At 36.5% G+C, this 20,356-nt stretch overlaps 2 protein-coding genes across 3 annotated transcripts in view; both read right to left on the bottom strand.

Moving 5' to 3' along the window:
* Window positions 1–1,554: 1,554 nt before the first annotated feature.
* Window positions 1,555–20,356, bottom strand: part of LOC149836424 (Chaperone DnaJ-domain superfamily protein) — a 35,503-nt gene continuing 16,701 nt past the window's right edge. The window contains exons 2-3 of one of the 2 annotated variants that reach the window (XM_090005342.1): window positions 2,525–2,594; window positions 1,555–1,774 (exon numbers count right to left, since the gene is read on the bottom strand). In XM_090005342.1, coding sequence (XP_089861468.1) covers window positions 1,709–1,774; window positions 2,525–2,594 — 136 coding nt within the window. In that variant the 3' untranslated portion in view covers window positions 1,555–1,708. The remainder of the gene's footprint in view (window positions 1,775–2,524; window positions 2,595–20,356) is intronic. The other variant, XM_090005343.1, reaches the window with a different exon arrangement.
* On the bottom strand, window positions 14,573–18,101 carry LOC149836425 (uncharacterized). The gene is made up of 4 exons (XM_090005333.1): window positions 15,693–18,101; window positions 15,468–15,586; window positions 15,058–15,382; window positions 14,573–14,966 (listed from the first exon to the last, which is right to left on the bottom strand). Exons 1-4 carry the CDS (start codon window positions 17,374–17,376, stop codon window positions 14,797–14,799), a joined length of 2,298 nt encoding a protein of 765 aa, XP_089861459.1. The 5' UTR covers window positions 17,377–18,101; the 3' UTR covers window positions 14,573–14,796.

Below are 20,356 nucleotides of genomic sequence, written 5' to 3'. Positions count from 1 at the left end.
ATTGATGCCAATCTGGGGTACATTAATAGTTAAAAATAGGGAGATAATTGAAGAACCAACCTCCGGCAACCACCCCTTTGTATCGGTCAGTGGTCATCACCAGTTCCATCTTTGAAAGGAACAATGCCTGGTGGGATCAAACTCAAGTGGACCATTGTTCAGCATGCCATATTCTTGTATTTCTCAAGAAACATTGCAGATGCTTAGAGCAGTTGAGTTCTATGTAACAAACATCGCCAATATTTTGAAAATCATTCCTATTTTTAAAATATTCTCTATTTTTTCATATAAAGGTATTGTCTTGAAATTTTCAAACAGGATCTTTTAAAATTTTCAGCGAGACTCTTCTCGTGGAGATTTCTTGAGAACCAGACCTGTGACATTTCTAGAGTGTGATGGCCAGATTTTTGACATAAAAGAGGTTTTTGAAATTTCATGCATGCTACGCCATAACTTGCTTACCAAACATTATCAGGACAAGCATTCATGATCACCTATGAGACCAACTGTCCATGTAGCACATGCACAAGGGGTGACCTCAAGCACATGATAAACATATCATTACTCACAAGTACAATACCAGCATTGGTGATGTGGTCATCTTAACAACATGAAACACGATCATTGATTGCAGATAGCGTGGTCCTTAAACTGAATTATAGGACTTAGTTGCAATGGTCCAAATAGAAGGCTCCTAAAGCAACAGCCATGAATATGTCTTGATCATAGTTGACTCGAGAATCATTCCCAATTTGCTATGGTCCTAAGATGATGGGGGGGCTGGTAGTGATTTGGCCAATGTCGGTATAATGGAATCGAATTGTCCGGAACCAGCCAGTTCGAACTTCAAATCAAATTGGTTCTACACAGATTTTCTTGAAAATAAGCTGAATTGCTTTTCCTTTTATTTTTTAGTTTTTATGATAATCATAATGTTTATTGGCTATTTGATTGTTTAATTAGATTCATATTTTAGAATTTGATTGGACCCTGTACGTAATCATTTACTTTATTTCTGTATTTTCATAATTTTCCTGTTTTTTATTTTTAAACTTTTTCAAAAAATTGAAATTTTAACAATGCCAATTGGAAACAATTTGATTCGATTCTGAATCAGCCGATTCTCTAAATCATTCTGAAAAATGATTTGGTTTAGAAACCAATTCTGACAACATTGGATTTAGGTGCAACAGCAGGTAATATTTCTTTAACCTCAGAGTACAATACTGTTGAGCAAGCTTTGTATAATACCATACCAATGAAGAATAAGCTCAGCACCTAAATGCCGTTTAGGTATGGAGAAATGCACCTAAACAAAATGCACTCGTTCAATGTGGTGATTCAATGAGCTTGTCAATCATATTTGCTGTGAATGAGGAACACCATCCACCCCGTCGAGTGTATATAATGTGCACTAGAACCAACTTAAACACTTTAACAGTTTAACATTTTGAAAATTGATGCTCATAGGCACCAAAAAGCAAAAAAAAAAAAACAGAGTTAAGTTAAAATTCAAGTCTACGGAGTTTCAGTTTAAAAAACTGCTATATATTATTTCCCAAGTTTACAATGTGGACTAGTCAGACAAAAGCATTCAATTATTTTTATGGAAGAGAAGATGATTAGATACACGTATAAAAGTAAAATAAAAAATTACTAGAATAAAATGTAGATCATATCTCTAAAAAGTTGTCGGTTAGAAAATCCTTCAAGGTTTACCATCTTTGTGAGTTTTGATTTTTTCAATCGACTCCATTGCTTCTTCGAATGATTTCTGCATCATTAACCAAATCATACTTCAGGGCCAGGAAAAAAACCACAAATTCTATATAGACATGGCTGCTAGAAACGAAGGTATACCACATATCATAAAGTATAGCCGACTTATTCGGTTTACAGGTAGAATTTACATCAATTACTTTTTTCAATATTATTTTAATAAAGGCAGAGTTTGCACCATAAAATCATGGTACATATTCATGCCAATGCAAGAAAATACGATGAAGACATGATCGTTATCATTATCAAGCATTTTTTATCGCACTGACCTCTTAAATTTCATGTTTCTGCATGCTGAAGGTACATCTAGCGAATTAAAAAAAAACAATTACCCAACTACAGACCTTAACCTTATTATAGAACCTTGCTATAGTAGGCACAATGAAAAATATTTAGAACTAAATAGAGACCCATGACTTCTAGGCAGGGAACAACGAGTAAGGTTAACAGTCACTAGACCGCTCATACAAAGCCCACATGAAGGTAAGCCCTAGGCAGTTGGAAGATAATGTGCAGTTCGTGTAAAGGCATCGATCCTAGCAATGACATTTCTCTTATGCTGAAAATAAAACTCTAGCTTACTCTCCAACCAAATGACTTTTTTTTTTGTAGCAAGGCCAAGGAAACCCCTCTCCACACAGGCTCATTATAAGACTTTGTTCCTTTACATTTCCTCAAATAAAATATATTCCTGTATATAAATTTGAATTGGAAAAAAGCAAAAAAAGGAGAAAAGACAACATACCCCTGAATTATTGATCCTCCAGATTGCCTCTCCACTCCTTTCAACAATAACTGCACCACCTACGAGGACACTAGAGTGGGAGAGGGTAATTATCATCAGCTCTTTAAATAGGTTCCTTTACATTATAAAGAAAGGGCTCAATAGTTGTGTGGTTAATTACATAGGGGTGCTTTTTCGGAAGAAAGCGGAGAAACAAGTGCTAAAAAGTAACATGAAGCGAGAAGCTGGATACGGTTGTGAAGCTATCATACAAGCACATGACAAATGAAAAAGAAACACATAAGAAGCAATATGAAGCACGAACTAAAGCAAATAAGAAATGAGGTGAAAATAAGTACAAAATGATGTACAATCAACAAGCAAACTTGTCATAAAAAAATTATTATTCTTTAATATGAAAAACATAGGAAGTGAAAAACAAGTGGGAAGCGACAAGAAGCAAGAGAGAAACATTAAGGAAGAGAGGGAGAATTGACTAGGGAAACGAGGGGGAAGCAGGCTTCGCACTAAAGGGAAACAAGTTTCCCATATTTCAGAAGCTGGTTTCCCAAAGCTTCCCCTCCTTTTAGAAAAGTGACGAGTTTTCCGCTTCTGAAGCGTGCCTCTGGGGGAGTGGGTTTCCCCATGTAGCAAGCAGCTTCCGATAACCATGGATCAAACAATGCAAACAACAAATTAAAACATATATAAAGAAGGGTATTCAAAACTGTAGTCTACGTCTTCTCTATGTTTGCTTCAATCAGTCACAATCTAACGTATCTGCTGACAACTAAAGCACACTAAAATTGTCACGTGACTTCCAACAGGGTCACTTTAGTGATCTTGTATTTAAATTAAAACTTCGTTTCTTAACATGGAAACTGTAATTTTGCCACAGAAAATAATGTATTGTTTCACAGAAGTCATAGATTGTGATACTTGGGGATACTTATTTTGTAAATAGATTTTATACAAGTGTTCTTAACTATTAAACCAAACAGGGGAAAACTCGAAGCAAGATGAAATTCACTTAAAATGGCATGCTACAAAGTTTATGCTTTGGTGATCGGCAGAGAGGACAATATTTTCTCCCTTTTTTCTTTCCTCCCATATCTATAAAATGCTAGATCCAATTGAATTCTTAGAAGCTTTTGTTAAAAATAATGTATAGTAACTAGGTTTTTTAGTTTAATTTTTAATTTTTTAGTTTGGTTTGTATTGAACTAGTCAAAGCATTGACTAGTCAAAGCATTGACTAGTCAATACAAAAAAGAGTCGTTGGACTCCCAACGGCTCTAAATAGAGCCATTGGGAGGCCAACGCTCTCTCTTCCCACCTTTCTTTTTGTGTATAAATATGGGGCATTTTCCCCCACTCAATGTATGAATTTTGTGTGGATTACAATCAATAAAATTATTATTTTTTCTCTTCTTCTTGAAACCCATTTAGTGGGCATTTGAACCCATATTGCGGTTCTTTTGATTGTTCATTTCGGTAATTTTTAGTGGAACTCTTTGAGTGTCTATTGTTGGTGATTTAGTGAACATCTTTGAAGGAGCTTGTGTTCTTACATGGTATCAAAGCTAGGTGATCAAGCTGAAAATTGTGTTTGGAACATTGGGAAGTGTGCCACTCCAAATTTGAAAGTGTTGGAGCTCTCTTATATTTTCTATTCAAAGTGTTCGTGATTGGTAGCATTTCCGTGGTGGTAAAATGCTCGTGACTTCCACCGTTACTCTTATTCTTTTCTCTTCTCCTTCTCTATTATTTTCTCTCTTTTTTTAAACCTTGTAAAAATGGATGGCAATGATAATGTCACCATAAAACCCATTATGACTCCAACTATGTAACATGGGCTTCAATTATGAAGAATCTTATATGGGGAAAAGGGTTGTGAGGATTAGTGGATGAGACTGATCCAGAACCTAAATTAATCGTTACCAAAGTAGAAAGTGAAAAAGAAATACCTCTTACGGAGGTTGAGAAAAATAAGACAATAAACACTTATGAAAAAAAGTGAAAGGAATGGAGAATGAGACATGGCAAGATTATGTCTTGGCTCAATAGTAGTATCGACATCAAGAAATGTTCAAGTCTTACAAAATTTGAACATGCAAACAATGCATGAGATTATCTTAAGAGAATGTACTCTCTTAAATATATTGCACATGTGTGCAACTTACAAGATAAGGTACGAAATATGGTTCAAGGGGACAAAAGCATTAAAGAATGCTATAATAATTTGTCCTAATTATGAGAAGAGTTTGCGCTTCTTGAACCAAAGTGGCATTATCCGGAAGACAGAGAACTCCGTCAAAATCAAATAGATACGGAGCATTGTTTTCAATTTAACTCCGCCTGTGTAGTTATACACTGCCGGTCCCAAGCCCGGATAAAGGAGGAGGGTTGCGGTAGGCCTGTGACAGCCAGCATAAAAACTTTGTCATATCCTATGAAAATGAACCAATATGAGAATTTCGTTGGGGCGTTCCCTACTGAGCGACGCGCTGTACTCTCTAGGCCCGGAGGCAGTGATAAATGTGCAAGGGTTGCTAGGTCGTCGCCCAGAAGCGACGCGTCACACCGGCGCCCGGGTGTGGTGTCAAATAGGCAAGGGTTCCCTCACTTTGTTGGACGGGTGGGGGTAAAGAAGTTAGTCCAAGACCATAAAATTAGGTTAGCCACTTGGAACATAGGGTCTTTAACTGGTAAGTTGGTAGAGTTAGTAGATGTTATGTGTAGGAGAAAGATTGATATTTTATGTCTTCAAGAGACCAAATGGGTAGGTGAGAAAGCTAAAGTGATAGAACCTTGGGGATATAAGATTTGGTATACAGGAATAAATAGGAATAGGAATGGAGTAGGGATTGTTATGAGTCGTCAGTTTATAGATAATGTAGTTGAGGTCCGTAGGAAGGGTGATAGAATTTTACTTATTAAATTAGTATTAGGTACGGATATTATTAATATTATTAGTGTTTATGCACCTCAAGTAGGTTTAGATGATTCCATTAAGCATCAATTTTGAGAAGATTTAGATGGAGTAGTACAAGAGACATCTTATGGAGAAAAGCTTTTCATCGGCGGTGACCTTAATGGACATGTAGGCATTAGTAGGGATGGATTTGAGAATATCCATGGAGGCTATGGTATAGGAGAAAGAAATGAAAGTGGAGAAAGGATTTTAGATTTTTGTTTGTCCTATGATATGATCTTAGCAAACACTTGGTTTAGGAAGAGGGAGTCTCACCTAGTAACATTTAAAAGTGGGGTTAATACGAGTCAGATAGATTTTTTCCTACTTAGAAAGAGAGATAGGGGTTGTTGCATCGATTGTAAGGTTATACCAGGAGAAAGTGTAGCTACACAACATAGAGTCTTAATTTTAGATCTTAGAATTAGACAATGCCGCAAAAGGGATAGACATAGGATAGATCCTAGAATTAAGTGGTGGGCACTGAAAGGAGCTAAACAAGGAATGTTTGTAGAGCAGGTAGTTAAGGAAGTTGATTGGTGTCTCGAGGAGGATTCAGAATCAATGTGGAATAAGATAGCGGGTGGTATGAGAAAAGTAGCTAAGGAGGTATTGGGTGAGTCTAAAGGCGGTGCACCACTAGGTAAGGATACATCATGGTGGAACGAGGATGTCAAATTAGCTATTAAGGTTAAAAGAGAGTGTTATAGAAATCTAAGTAAGAGTCGTGATAATGAGAATTTGGAGAAGTATATGATAGCAAAGAAGGAAGCTAAAAAAGTTGTTCGAAACGCGAGGGCTAAGGTATATAAGGAGGTTTATGACAAGTTGGATACCAAAGAAGGCGAGAAGGATATTTATAGGCTTGCAAAGATGAGAGATAGGAAATCGAAGGATTTGGGTATGGTTAGATGTATCAAAGATGAAACGCAAAGGGTTTTAGTCAAAGATGAGGAGATTAAGGAGAGATGGAAAGATTATTTTGATAAGCTATTTAATGATAGTCATGCTCAAGATCTTGGAGACTTCTCCATTCCTTTTCATGAGATAAATCATGACTTCATGCGCAAGATTCAAAAGAAAGAAATTGCAGAGGCTTTGAAGAAAATGAAATCAAGAAGGGCAGTTGGCCCAGATGGTATACCTATCGAGGCTTGGAAATGCTTGGGAGAGAAAGGTTTAGAATGGTTGACAAATCTTTTTAACTTGATTTGGCGAACAAATAAGATGCCTAATGAGTGGAGGAAGAGTACTTTGGTGCCTTTATATAAGAATAAGGGTGATATACAAGATTGCACAAACTATCGTGGTATAAAACTCATGAGTCATACTATGAAACTTTGGGAGAGGGTGATTGAGTCTAGGTTGAGGAAGGTTGTCATGATATCGGAGAATCAATTTGGTTTTATGCCTGGAAGATCAACTATGGAAGCTATACATCTTCTTAGACAACTTATTGAAAGATATAGAGAGAGGAACAAAGATTTGCATATGGTTTTTATTGATTTAGAGAAGGCATACGATAGAGTACCTAGGGACGTTCTCTGGTGGACAATGATGAAGAAAGGTGTTTCTCTCAAGTACATTAGTATAATTAAAGATATGTATGAAGGAGTAGTAACCAATGTCCGCACTTGTGGAGGGGTGACAACCAATTTCCCGATAACGGTTGGGTTACATCAAGGATCTGCTTTAAGCCCTTTCCTATTTGCGATAGTGATGGATGAGCTTACGAGATCAATTCAAGAAAATGTACCGTGGTGTATGTTGTTTGCTGATGATATTGTTTTGATTGATGAGTCTAGAGCTGGGGTTAATGCTAAGTTAGAATTATGGAGACAGACATTGGAAGCTAGAGGTTTTAAGTTGAGTAAGAGTAAGACTGAATATATGGAATGTCGGTTTAGTAAGCAACGAAGTAGTGATGGGAGTGTAGTGAAGCTTGGTGAGCAAGATATACCGGTGAATGATTATTTCAAATATTTGGGATCCATCATTCAAAAGTATGGAGAAATTGATGGAGATGTAAATCATAGGATAAAGGTTGGGTGGATGAAATGGAAAAGTGCTACTGGAGTGCTGTGCGATCGTAGAATGCCATTGCGGTTGAAGGGAAAGTTTTATAGGACGACTATTAGACCCGCTTTACTATATGGTACGGAATGTTGGGCTGCCAAGAGACATCATATTCAAAAAATGAGTGTAGCTGAGATGCGGATGCTTAGATGGATGTGTGGAAATACAATAAAAGATAAGATTCGGAACGAAGAGATACGTAAGAAGGTAAGTGTTGCACCCATTGAAAATAAGATGCGAGAGAATCGTTTACGGTGGTTTGGACATATTCGGCGAAGGCCTAATGATGCTCCAGTTAGAAGGTTGGAGAAATGGGAAAATATATTAGTTAAAAGAGGTCGGGGTAGGCCTAGGAAGACTTGGATGGAGATGATAGGAAAGGATATGAATGCTTTGAACCTCACCGAGGACATGGCGTTGGATAGAAATGATTGGAGGAAAAGGATTAATGTGGAAGACCCAAAATGAATTTCTTTTTTGGTTCATATCGCTGACCCCAATTGTTTTGGGATGAAGGCGTAGTTGTTGTTGTTGTTGTTGTTGTTGTATTGAGATCAAAGTTTGAATCCACCAAATTCGCTCTTCTTCATTGAGAGAAATTCCCTTCAATAGAATATACGATAGAAGAATTAAGTATGAAGGAAAATAGGCTTGAAAGGAGAATCTCAAAATGTAATGATGACTCGGTTCTAGTCGTATCTAGACTGAAAAACTATGTTCGTACCTACAAACCCCCACACTATAAAAGGACAAATGATGAGAAGCAAGGCAATGAGTATGAAAAAAAATTTATTTGCTACTATTGTCATAAATCGAGACATAAAAACATATTGTCCTAAATTGAAGAAACTCTATGAGAAGAAGGTTGCCTCTGTTGGACCTCCACAGGAATTAAGTGAACCATCCATTGGAAACATGTCCTTAACACAATTAGTGGAGGCGCTTCAACCTCTACTCAAAGGAGCATCTTCATCCACTGGAGACGCGGTCTCTTCCTTCAGCGTATCTGATCTCGGTAAATCTCTTTGGCTTCTTGAATCAGGTGTCTCTTTTCATATTACACCAAATAGTGATATGTTATCTGAATGTCATAATTCAAGTGGGTCAAATGTTTTCATCATTGATGGAATATCTCTTGAGATAAAAGGAATAGAAAATTTTGAAAATATCTCTCAAAACTCAAAAAGATTTTGTATTCTACAAATTAGATATATTTCTAAATTTAACTTAAATATTTTATTTGTTTCTCAATTATCTGACCATAGATGTAATGTTTTCTTCTTCTCTCGTGATTGTTGAGTGCAGGATCGTCAGTCAGGAAAGCTGATTGGGGAAGGCCATAGAGAATGAGGCTTATACTACATAGATTTTTTAGAAATACCCAAGAATATATTTTTTTGTAATGTTCAAAAAGTGAATTTGGATCTATGCCATAAGAGACTTGGTCATCCTAGTGTATCCAAGATCCAGTTTTTTCCAAAGATGAATTTTTTTTGTAATTTTGAAAATTTTACATGTAAAAAGTGTATTCTTGGTAAATTGAAGAGATTAACTTTTTAAGAAAGAACCTTTGTTTTTTCTCAACCACTTGAGTTAATACATTCGGATGTGTGGAGACCTACGCATGTTATATCAAAGGGTGACTTTATATATTACGTAATTTTTTTGAATGATTTTATGAGACACTTGGATTTATTTTCTCAAACATAAGTCTAAAGTTTTTTCACACTTCTAGATATTTCATAATCTAGTCAAAAATCAATTTATGAATGATATTTTTATATTTCGCACTGATTCAAGGGGAGAATTTTGTTAAAATGTAATGATCTTTTTATATATAGAGAGAGAGATACATATACATATATATAGTATATATATGTATATGTATCTATCTAAGTATATATATATATATATTCATAATCCAATAAGGGTATTTCGGTCATTTTCCTATTTTACGCATATTTTCATTTGAGAATATGATTATATTTTCCTTTTTATTTTTTTCTTTCTTTTTATTTTTTGTTTTTTGTTTTTTCATTATTGTAACACGGGAGGCCCACAACATATACATTGGAGCCCCCTCCAATGGTTATATTTATAACCTTTGGAGGGACTCCAACGCGTATGTTGGAGCCCCCCCACTTCTCCTTTTTGTATATATAGGGGTGATCCCCCTCTAGCGCATTTAATGTTTTTGTAAAGCCCATTTGGGACTCAATATATTGAAGTTCATATTTTTTATGCTTTTGTGCATGTGTATCCGTGCCTTTGTGCACTTGTGAAAGTTCTCCTTGTGCCTTTGTGCACACTTTGTGTTTCTAGCATTGTGTTCATACACAAATACTCTTTTTAATAGAGATTTTCATATGGTATCAGAGCAAGGTTGCTTGGAGAAAGAAAATCTTGCAGTTCTTCACAATATTGAGTGCCTCGAAAAGCATGCCTTCAACTTTTTAGTGATTGGCGTGAATACTCTTTTCCATCCAATATTTTAGAAGATTACTACAACAAGTAAGATTTAAAATCTTATTGTGGTATGTATTCTTTTCTCTCATCTTATCTCTCTAATGAGTGAAAAAACTCTCATTTCTCTCTTAGCTTTAAGCTTAATGGCTCCAATTATCACTTGTGGGCCGGAAATATGGAAGCCTATATTAAAGAAAAAGGGCTTTGGGGTTACGTTCAAGGCTCGATTCCGAAACCGGAGCCTAAAATCACTTTGGTTGAAAGATGGGAAATCAAAATTCTTGAGGGAGATGAAAGAACTAAGACTCTTGAGGAATATAGCAAAAATCATGAGTGGGAAATGAAGAACTTCAAGATCTTGTCATGGATCTTCTTCTTCGTTGAGACAAAAATCAACACCAATATTATAAAGTTCAAAAAGGCATCTCAAGCATGGGAGTATTTTGAGAAGATGTACACTTCTAGGGACTTGTCCCATAAGTATTACCTCCAAAAAAGGGCGTTAACCCTTCTTCAAGGAAAAATGACTATAAGGGAGTATTTTGCCGAACTCTCTTCCATTTGGGATGAGCTTGCTATGCTCGAACCAAAGTGGAGTGGAGAAGCCATAGAGCTTCCTCATAAACAATTAGAAGATCGTTTTTTTAATTTTTTGAATGTACTAAGACCCAAGTTTGAGCAAATTATATCTTCTCTTCTATCCTCCTTCACTTTCCCCTCTCTTGAAGACGTCATTACAAAATTAAGTGGAGAGGAAACTCATATGAGCATTAGCAAGCAAAATTCAAGTCTTCTTGCAATGCCTACAAATCAAGAAGAGTATGATGGAGCAAATGCCGTTTCTAGGCCCGGGAACAACTTGAGGACATATAAACCTCCTCATTTTAAAAATCAAAATCAAGGATCCAATGGTGGACAAGGTGAAAGAAGGGACTATAGTAAAATTGTGTCACTTTTGCAAGGAACCGAGACACATCAAACCGGTTTGTCTCAAATGAAAGAAATTATTGGCTATGGCAACTACATCCCAACCTCAAAAAGAAGAAAGTGCATCTACTTCTACAAATGAAGTTACCTCTCTAAATTAAAATATGGAAGTTCTTCAACATTTTCTTAAGGGAGTCATTTCTGGTGCCGCCGTATCTACTCCTTCCCCTTCAAATAAAACTTCTTAGCTTTTAGACTCGGGTGCTTCATTTCATGTCTCCAAACACTTCTTCTCTTTCCGAATATTCTAAAAATTCGTTACCATCGTTTGTTTCAACCGCGGATGGCACTTCTCTTGAAATTAAGGAGATTGGAAACTTTGAAACCCAAAAATTCTTTATTCTTAAAATTAGATTTATACCAAAATTAAATTTGAACTTACTTTCCGTTTCTCAACTCTCGGGCCTTGGATGTGGCATTCAATTCTCATATAATAAATGTTTAATACAGGATCACCTGTCTGAGAGGTTGATTGGGCTAGGAAGGTAGACTTGTACTATGTGGACTATCTTCAAATTCCTAAAACTCATTTTTGTAATGTGGTCCAACATAAAGACATAAATGTGTGGCACAAAAGACTTTGTCATCCCAACATTACCAAGTTATCCTATTTGCATTTTGTTAAAAATATTTATAAAAATACATTCTCTTGTAATGATTGCATTCTTGAAAAAATGAGAAGTATGTTTTTTGAACAAAGATTTATGTTCACCACAAAACCTTTTGAAATTATTCATTCGGATGTTTGGGGACCGGCACCCGTCATATTCAAGGGAGGCTTTGCCTATTATGTGATTTTTGTGGATGATTTTTCTCGATATTGTTGGATATACTTCCTTAAACACAAGCATGAAGTCTTTTCATGTTTTAAATCAATAAAATTATTATTTTTCCTCTTGTTCTTGAAACCCATTTAGTGGGTATTTGTGTATGAACCCCTATTGTGGTTATTTTGAGTGTTCATTGTTGGTGATTTAGTGAACATCCTTGAAGGAGCTCGTGGAATATAACCTGCAGAAAAAACACTAATGACAATCTTGTCCTTGCCAAATGCTCAAGTTTGAGAAATTGTTTCGATTAAAGCGATAGCCCTGAAAAAAAGATTGTTGGAGAAACATGAAGGTGCTACCCATATATGGATGAAACCTTGTCGATGAACATCTTATGAGTCATGATGATGCACAAGGCCTAAATTTTTATAGATTGAAAATGCTTAAGAATTTCCTATTATAAGTTCCGGTGAGAAACGGTTAAGATATGATATACATATATGTATATGTATATGTATATATACATATACGTATGTATATGTTTATATTCTGCTTTAAACTGAAATACCCAGCAGGGGTATTTCGGTCCTTTTACCTAATAGGCATCAGCCCCTAATGGGCTGACATTTTTATCTTTTTTGTGTACTTTATTTCTGCTTTTTACAGTCTTTTATTTCTGCACTGTATTTCTGCTTTTTACAGTCTTTCTTGACTGACCGTGAAAAGGACAACTCCATATAGTTGTTGGAGCTGCCCCAACAGTCACATATGTGATAGTTGGGTGCAACCCCAAGAGTCATATGGAGTTGCACCCTATAGCTCCTCAATGTAGTATAAATAGACCTTATCAGCCCTTGTAAACTCAACTCATTTTTATGCGTATCTATATGCAATAACAATTGGATAGAAATGATTGGAGGAGAAGGATTCATGTAGAAGACCCAGAATGATTTTCTTTTTTGGTTCATATCGCCGACCCCAATTGTTTTGGGATGAAGGCGTTGTTGTTGTTGTTGTTGTATGCAATAACAATTCTTTAGACCCTTGTGTGGGTGGATCGGTGACTCAGTCAAGTATTCTATTTGATTGAAAGTGTGTTCTTGCATGTGTATTGAATTCTATCCATTTGATTACATGGTATCAGAGCTTTGGTGTTCCAAAGGGCGTTTGTTCAAAAAAAGATCGTGATCAAGAGGAGGATCGTGGATTTGGTGGCACAATACATCAAAAACTTGATTGTTGCATCGGGAAGCGGATCATCTCCAAAAAAAAAGTCTTGTATCGCATTCTTTTTCTCTCTTCCTCCTTTCTCTTTCATTTTCACTCGTTGTAAATGGAGAATAAGAGGGAAGTGATAGTCTCCATTCCTGTACGCCTAAATGACACTAACTATGTAATATGGGCATCCATAGTTAAACATAAAATATGAGAAAAGGGACTTTGGGGGTTGGTTGATGGCACCGAAAAAGAGCCTAAACTCGTTCTTACCAAATTGAAAAATGAAAAAAAAGTTGCGCTTCAAGGAAAGAAAATGGCTAAAGTTGTTTCCGAATATGAGAAAATATGGAAGGAATAGAGGATGGGTCATTCCAAAATTAATAGATGGCTCATCAATAGTGTGGACATTCATAAATGTTTTAGAAAATATGGAAGGAAGGGAGGATGGGTCATTCCAAAATTAATGGATGGTTCATCAATAGTGTGGACATTCATAAATGTTTTAGTTTAGCGAAGTTTGATTTCGCTAGTTATGCATGAAAATACCTTAAAGACATGTATAGTCTTAAGGATATTGCGTATATATGTAATGTCCAAAATAAAGTAAGGACGATGACTCAAGGGGAGATGAGCATAAGGGAGTACTATAATGCACTCTCTCTCCTATGGGATGAATTGGCTCTTCTTGAGCCAAGTGGCATTGCCCACAAGATGTTGAGCTCCACGAAAATCAAATCAAAACGAAGCATTTTTATCAATTCATAAATGGGCTTAGGCCCGAATTTAAAGGAACTAAATCCGCTATTCTTCATAGAGGAGGGGTTTCTTCCATAGTTGAAACCCTTGAAGAATTAACTATGGAAGAAAATAGATTGAAAAGACCATCCACTTCTAAGGATGAAGAATCTATGCTTGCTATGTCAAAGCCCGAAAATCATACGAAGAATTATAAACCACCTCATTTTGTAAGAAATGAGAATGGTAGAAACCCCAACTATGAAAAGAGGGGTGATCATGATTCAAAAAAAGGTGAAAAAATTATTTGATATCATTGTTATGAACCGGGACACATCAAACCTTTTTGTCTCAAAAGAAAGAAAGAGGACTATAAAGAAGACAAAAGAGTGACTTCAGTTAAAAGGAGTGAAGTGGACGACTCCAAGTACATCGGTTCGCTCTCTTTAACTCAATTAATGGAGGCATTGCAACCTATACTTAAACTCAATCTCCTTCATATTCGGGAGCGGCCATATCAACAAGTGACAACCATGGTAAGACCTCTTGGATCCTAGATTCCGGTGCAGTGTTGTTAAAAGCGTTGAGGCGTAGCGAGGCGCTCCACCAAAATCTGAGGCGAGGCGTAAGCCTCGAGGCGCAAAGCGTAAGCCTCAAAAAAAAAATATTTTTAAACTTAAAAAAAACTATAAAAATGATCTAAAATTATAAATAAATAAGAAATGCTTTATTGATGAAGCGCCAACCAACACGAAATAAAAAATCTCAAATAAATACGAAAAAAATATGAGATTAACATGTAAAAGTAGCATTAATGCAACAACTTGATCTATATAAGTATCTAATTGCATAAATATGAGCATTCATTCAATAAAAAACTAACATTAACAACAAAATGCATATTAGCACTAACAACATCATGTCATAATTAAAAAATGCATGTTAACATTAACAACCAAATGTTAATGTATTTGTCCAGAATTCTTTAAAATAAGAGTGTTAACATTCACAATTACAACTGAAAGTCCCAAAAAACATATAAATGGCCAATAGCTCTATGATATGAATTAGGGCCTAGGCTCTTGTTGTGTCTCGTCATCATCAATATTTAAGTCTTCAATATCATCATCTGAAGAATCCATATAAATAGGTTCTTCTTCATCTTCATTCTCTGACTCTTCATCATCTACACTTTCTTCATCCACGTCCTCAATTACTTCTTTTGCTTTTCTTTTTCCTTCAATAAAAAAAATGTATTAAATATTTAGGTTATGTAATTAAAAAAATACATTTATATTCATAGCTAGGTAAAAGGAATATAACTTTACCTCGATCTCTTGAAGACATGTCTTGCCTAAAACCACTTTGTGAAACATGAGGTGAAGTGACTTTTTCAATAGGAACATGCTCAATGGCATTTATGTCGAAGTTCGGATCCAACCATGAATCCTCCAACCAATTGGGATCACTTGGCAACACTGGATCTTCCTTCTCCACAATCCACTCATCGTCTGAGTCTATATGATCTAGACATATAGGGTCTTTGGTAGCCCTCCTCTTCATATTTCTCTCTCTTAATTTCATATTGTACATTACAAAAACCAATGCATTCATCTTCTCTTGTTCAAGTCTATTCCTTCGTTTTGTATGCACCTATAATTTCAAATCATTGATAATCAAATATAAGATAATTAAAATATAAAAATGTATTTCAAAAATAAAATACAAAGTCACAAACCAATGAGAAAGTACTCCAATTCCTCTCACAGCCCGATGCACTGCATGTCAAACTTAAAATTCGAATTGCAAAATTCATCAACTCAGGATTTTCGTGCCCAAATGAACTCCACCAATCAGCTGCATTCAAATAAAATAATAAAAAATTGATAAAAACATTAAGAATGTCATAATTAACAAAAACATAAAAAAATATTGACAAATAACAACATAATTGCAAACTTACCAGGACTTTTTAATTTTCTTGTTGTAACAGCTGCCTCTCTGCCAAACAAGCCATTTGCCTTTTTAAATGCATCGATTTGTGTTGTAATTTTCAACCGAATATTTGCATCAGAAACTAATTTTTCAACACAATCATAAAAGCCACCCATAACTTCTCCATCAGGGTTGAAGTTGTCAGCATAATGAAAATGTGGATTTAAATAATAGGCAGCTGCATGCAAAGGCTTATGAAGTTGCAAGTCCCATCGTCTATCAATGATATCCCAAATAGGTTTATATTTTCTTTGGACATTGTCAAGGTTTGAAGCAATTTCCTCCTTCGCTCTATCCATTGCCTCATACAAAAATCCCATAGCAGGTTCATCTGCATCAACGAGTCGCAACACTTTGACGAGAGGTAGTGTAGCTTTAATTGCATATGATATGGCAGCCCAAAACTTATGATCATTAAGAACAATACAAGAAATGTTCTTAGCATCAGATTTCTTATAGTAATTAGATGTTCTAAAATTTGAAGATAAGAACATCGACTTTAACTCTTTCTTATAACATCCAATACTATGAAGTGTAAGATATGTTGTGGCAAAACGAGTGACGGCTGGACGCAGAAGTTCTTTCTTCTTTGTGAATTTTCTCATTAAATTTAATACCCATGCATGACTATAAATGTATCTTGTAATTTTTTTTGCCTTTTCCACTGTATCTTTAAAAATTGATATCTTTCCAATATCTTCTAACATAAGATCCAAGCAGTGGGCTGCACATGGTGTCCAAAAACATGTTTTTCCTGCTGTTAACATATTTCCAGCTGCCACATAATTTGGTGCATTATCTGTAATGAATTGCACCACATTACTTTCACCAACTTCTTTAACAACTTCTTCAAACAACTGACACAAATTTGCACCAGTTTTTTTCATGTCGCTGATGTCAACAGACTTCAAAAATACTGTCCCAGATGAGCTGTTCACAAGAAAATTAATTAAGTTTCTTCCTTTCCCATCTGTCCAACCATCTGCCATAATACTGCAACCAACCTTTGGCCACTCTTTTTTGAACTCTTTCAAAATTTCATGAGTACAATCTACCTCGTCCTTCAAAATCCACGTTCTGATCTCATGATAAGAAGGTGGTTTGAACCCTCGCCCATAATTTGCAATAGCTTCTACCATTGCACCAAAATATGGACTGTTGCAAAGATTAAATGATAAGGCATTTGCATAAAAAAATCTACCAATGGCACGACATGCATTTTTTCTTTCATCCCTTTTGAAAGCAGTGTTTATTGTGGTTTGCCGTGCTTCTTTGTTCACAAAAAGGTCCATAGGACCAGCTGCACTTGTTTTTGCATCACTACCTGATCTACTAGCTTCTTTATTCACATTATCGCCGGTTGATGATCCAAAATAAACACTTCTCCCGATATCCAACTTGGTTTGCTCTAACTCTTCTTTCTTTAGCCTCTGATCCTTTAGATGATTCTGAAAAAATCTTTTCACGTCATGTGGAACCGCTTCGCACATGCTTACACCATGCTTTGTGCCAGCTAAGTGATGTTTTAGCCTATAGATGCCTCCTGTAGTCTGTTTATGACAGTAATTGCAAATTACATGTCCTACAAGTTTAGGATCTTTAGTAGGATTTGGAACTTTAACTCCATGATCCCATCCTACATCTTTTGCCATTTTTCAACTGCAAAAATACATAACACAAAATATATATTAACATCATGCATTCTGCTGACCACATTACATGAAAACAAATGCAAAATAAACAATCTTGGTGTATAAGCTATATACGAATCCTAGAAAAAAACATAATTGACGAGAAAAAAATAATAAATATAATTAGGTCAGTTTTTTAATTGGGTCTCAAAGTTCATTCAATAATGCACACTTATAGCCACACACACACATAGTAGAGATAGAGTGGAGGTGGTTTGGATCCCAGATTTCTTCTCAAAAACAAAAAGAAAACACCAACCAACTCCGGAGATCAACCCCAAGAAATTGTGAAAATGCCGGAAAAAAAAACATATATTGAATATGCTAAACAGAGGTCACCATTATGTTTGAATATTTCAATTGTGTGTTCTATCTCAGTTTACACAGTAGTGAAAAGAAACCTACAACCCCACAATCTGTTTTAGTTTGCTTCATTATCCTATTGTAAAAGCACTCAAAACTGAGACTGTTTTCATACTCAAAGATGTGAGCCAATAAAAATCACAAATTAATTCAATTAAAATGGGTTATAGTGTAAAATATCCTATGGATCAACATCTAGATAGACCTAATAGCATCTTGAGAGATCCTTAAATAGTCAGTTTGAAGAAAAAGTTGCTTTTTATTGTTTCATTCAACAAATTTATTTCCAAAATGTAGGTCGGGTGGGCTCCTATACATCAGAAACTGATTGAAATAACCATATAACTGCTCCTTTATGTCCAACTTTTATCTTCAAGAGAAGTTGCGCTGAAGTGACCACCAACATGACAAGGGATACAAGTTCCATAAGAGCCTTTTCAGTTCCATAAGAGCATTATTGACGAAAAACCAATTCAATGCATGCTTAAACAATTCAGGACATCGTATATTTGATTGCACACCAAGAAATCATCATCGCTACAGTTATATGGACAAAAAAGGAAACCAAGGGACCGCAGTCATATGGATAAAAAATGACTACAATTATTAATAAAAATCTATTTCATATGGACAAATCAAACTATTTGCTGCAGTTAGGGCTGGGCTAGGACTGGGCTGAGCTACAAAAATGGATAAAAATCTATTTCATATGGAATCAGGGTTGGGGTAAGACTGGGCTTTTAAAAAAAAAAAATATTTAACTGTTTCGGGAGGCAGGACTGGGCTACAGCCCAGTCCTGCCCCCCCCCCTAGATACGCCCCTGGTTAATAAAAAAAAAATGAAAAAGCCATACCTGAAGGAAAACGATGATCGGCGACGAGTGGTGGCCGGCGGCGAGTGGTGGCCGGCAACAGCAGTGCCGGCGGCGAGTGGTCGCACGGCGAGTGGTTGCACTGCGAGTGGTCCCTTCTCAGCAGAGGCGGTGATCGGCGAGTGGTGGTCGGCGACAGTAGTGGCGGCGGCGAGTGGTGGTCGGCGACAGCAGAGGCGGCGAGTGGTGGTCGGCGACAGCAGTGGCGGCGGCGAGTGGTCGCACGGCGAGTGGTCGCACTGCGAGTGATCCCTTCTCAGCAGAGGCGGTGATCGGCGAGTGGTGGCCGGCGGCGAGTGGTGGCCGACGACGAGTGGTGGCCGGCGGCGAGTGGTGGCCGGCGGCGAGCAGTGGCGGTGGACGAAAGGGGACGGAGTGGAGAGAGAAGGGGCGAGGGCTTTCCCTCGCCCCGAAGCACCTGTGTCTTTTTTAAAGACACAGGTTCTCGATCTTTCGAGAATACGGGCCCGGATCCGGGTCGAACTCGGGTCCGGGCCATCCGATGTTTAATGCGCGCCTCACTTTGAGGCGCGCCTCGCCTCAAGGCGTACGCCTCAAGGCGCATGAGGCGTACGCCTTGAGGTTGTTGCGCTTTTTACGTGCGCCTCAAGGCGAAAAGGGTCTCGCCTCGAGGCGAGGCGCGCTTTTTGCGCCTTGAGGCGCGCTTTTAACAACACTGTTCCGGTGTTTCATTTCATATGACTCCTAATGATTTCATATTAACCGAATGCAAGTTTAACTCAAATTATTCTTGTGTTTCAACTGCCAATGACACATCTTTGAAAATCAAAAGTTTTGGTATTTATCAAAAAATACCTATCTTTCACATATCAAATATTAGAGTAGTACCAAAATTAAATTTAAACCTCTTATCGGTTTCTCAAATTACGGATTATAGTTGCAAAATAATTTTCTCATCTAATGATTATCTAATACAGGATCTTCAGTTAGGGAAGCCGATTGGGCAAGGTCATAGAAGAAGAGACCTCTATATTATGGACAATCTAGAATTGCCAAAACAACGTTTTTGTAATTTTGTGGAAAAGAAAGATATAAAAATTTGGCACAAAAAAAGACTAGGACATCTTAGTGTAACCAAATTACAACTGTTTTTATTTCTTTCAAATTGTAAAAGAGAAAATTTTGTACGTGAAGATTGCATTCTTAGCAAAATGAAGTCTTTACCTTTTGGAACAAGACATCTTATAACTAAGAATCCATTTGAATTAGTGCATTCGGATGTATGGGGACCCGCACTGGTCATATCCAAAGGAGGTGTTTCTTATTATGTTGTATTTGTAGACGATTATAGTAGACACTCTTGGATATTCTTTTTAAAACACAAATTGAGAGTATTTGATTGTTTAAAAAAAAATTAGAATCGTATAAAAAATCAATTCAAAACCAATATTCAAATCTTTAGAACTGACTCCGAGGGAGAATTTGTGTCAAAAGAATTTGAAAACTATCATGGCTTAACTGGGATTATACACCAAAAATCATGTTCATACACCCCTCAACAAAATGGACTTGCCGAAAGAAAGCATAGGCACATTATTGAAACCACAAGAACACTTCTAGTATCTAGAAATATTCCAAAAGATTTTTGGGCCAAAGCCGCCCTTACGGCGGTCTATTTGATAAATAGAATGCCTTCAAAAAATATTGAAAACATTTCTTCTATTAAAAAACTTTGGAAAACATCT

This window comes from Nuphar pumila, chromosome 5 (genome assembly GCF_984573655.1).
Source record: "Nuphar pumila chromosome 5, dmNupPumi1.hap1.1, whole genome shotgun sequence".
Taxonomy (NCBI): domain Eukaryota; kingdom Viridiplantae; phylum Streptophyta; class Magnoliopsida; order Nymphaeales; family Nymphaeaceae; genus Nuphar; species Nuphar pumila.
Note: the sequence above shows the minus strand (reverse complement) of the source record. Positions and strands in the feature narration are given on the sequence as shown.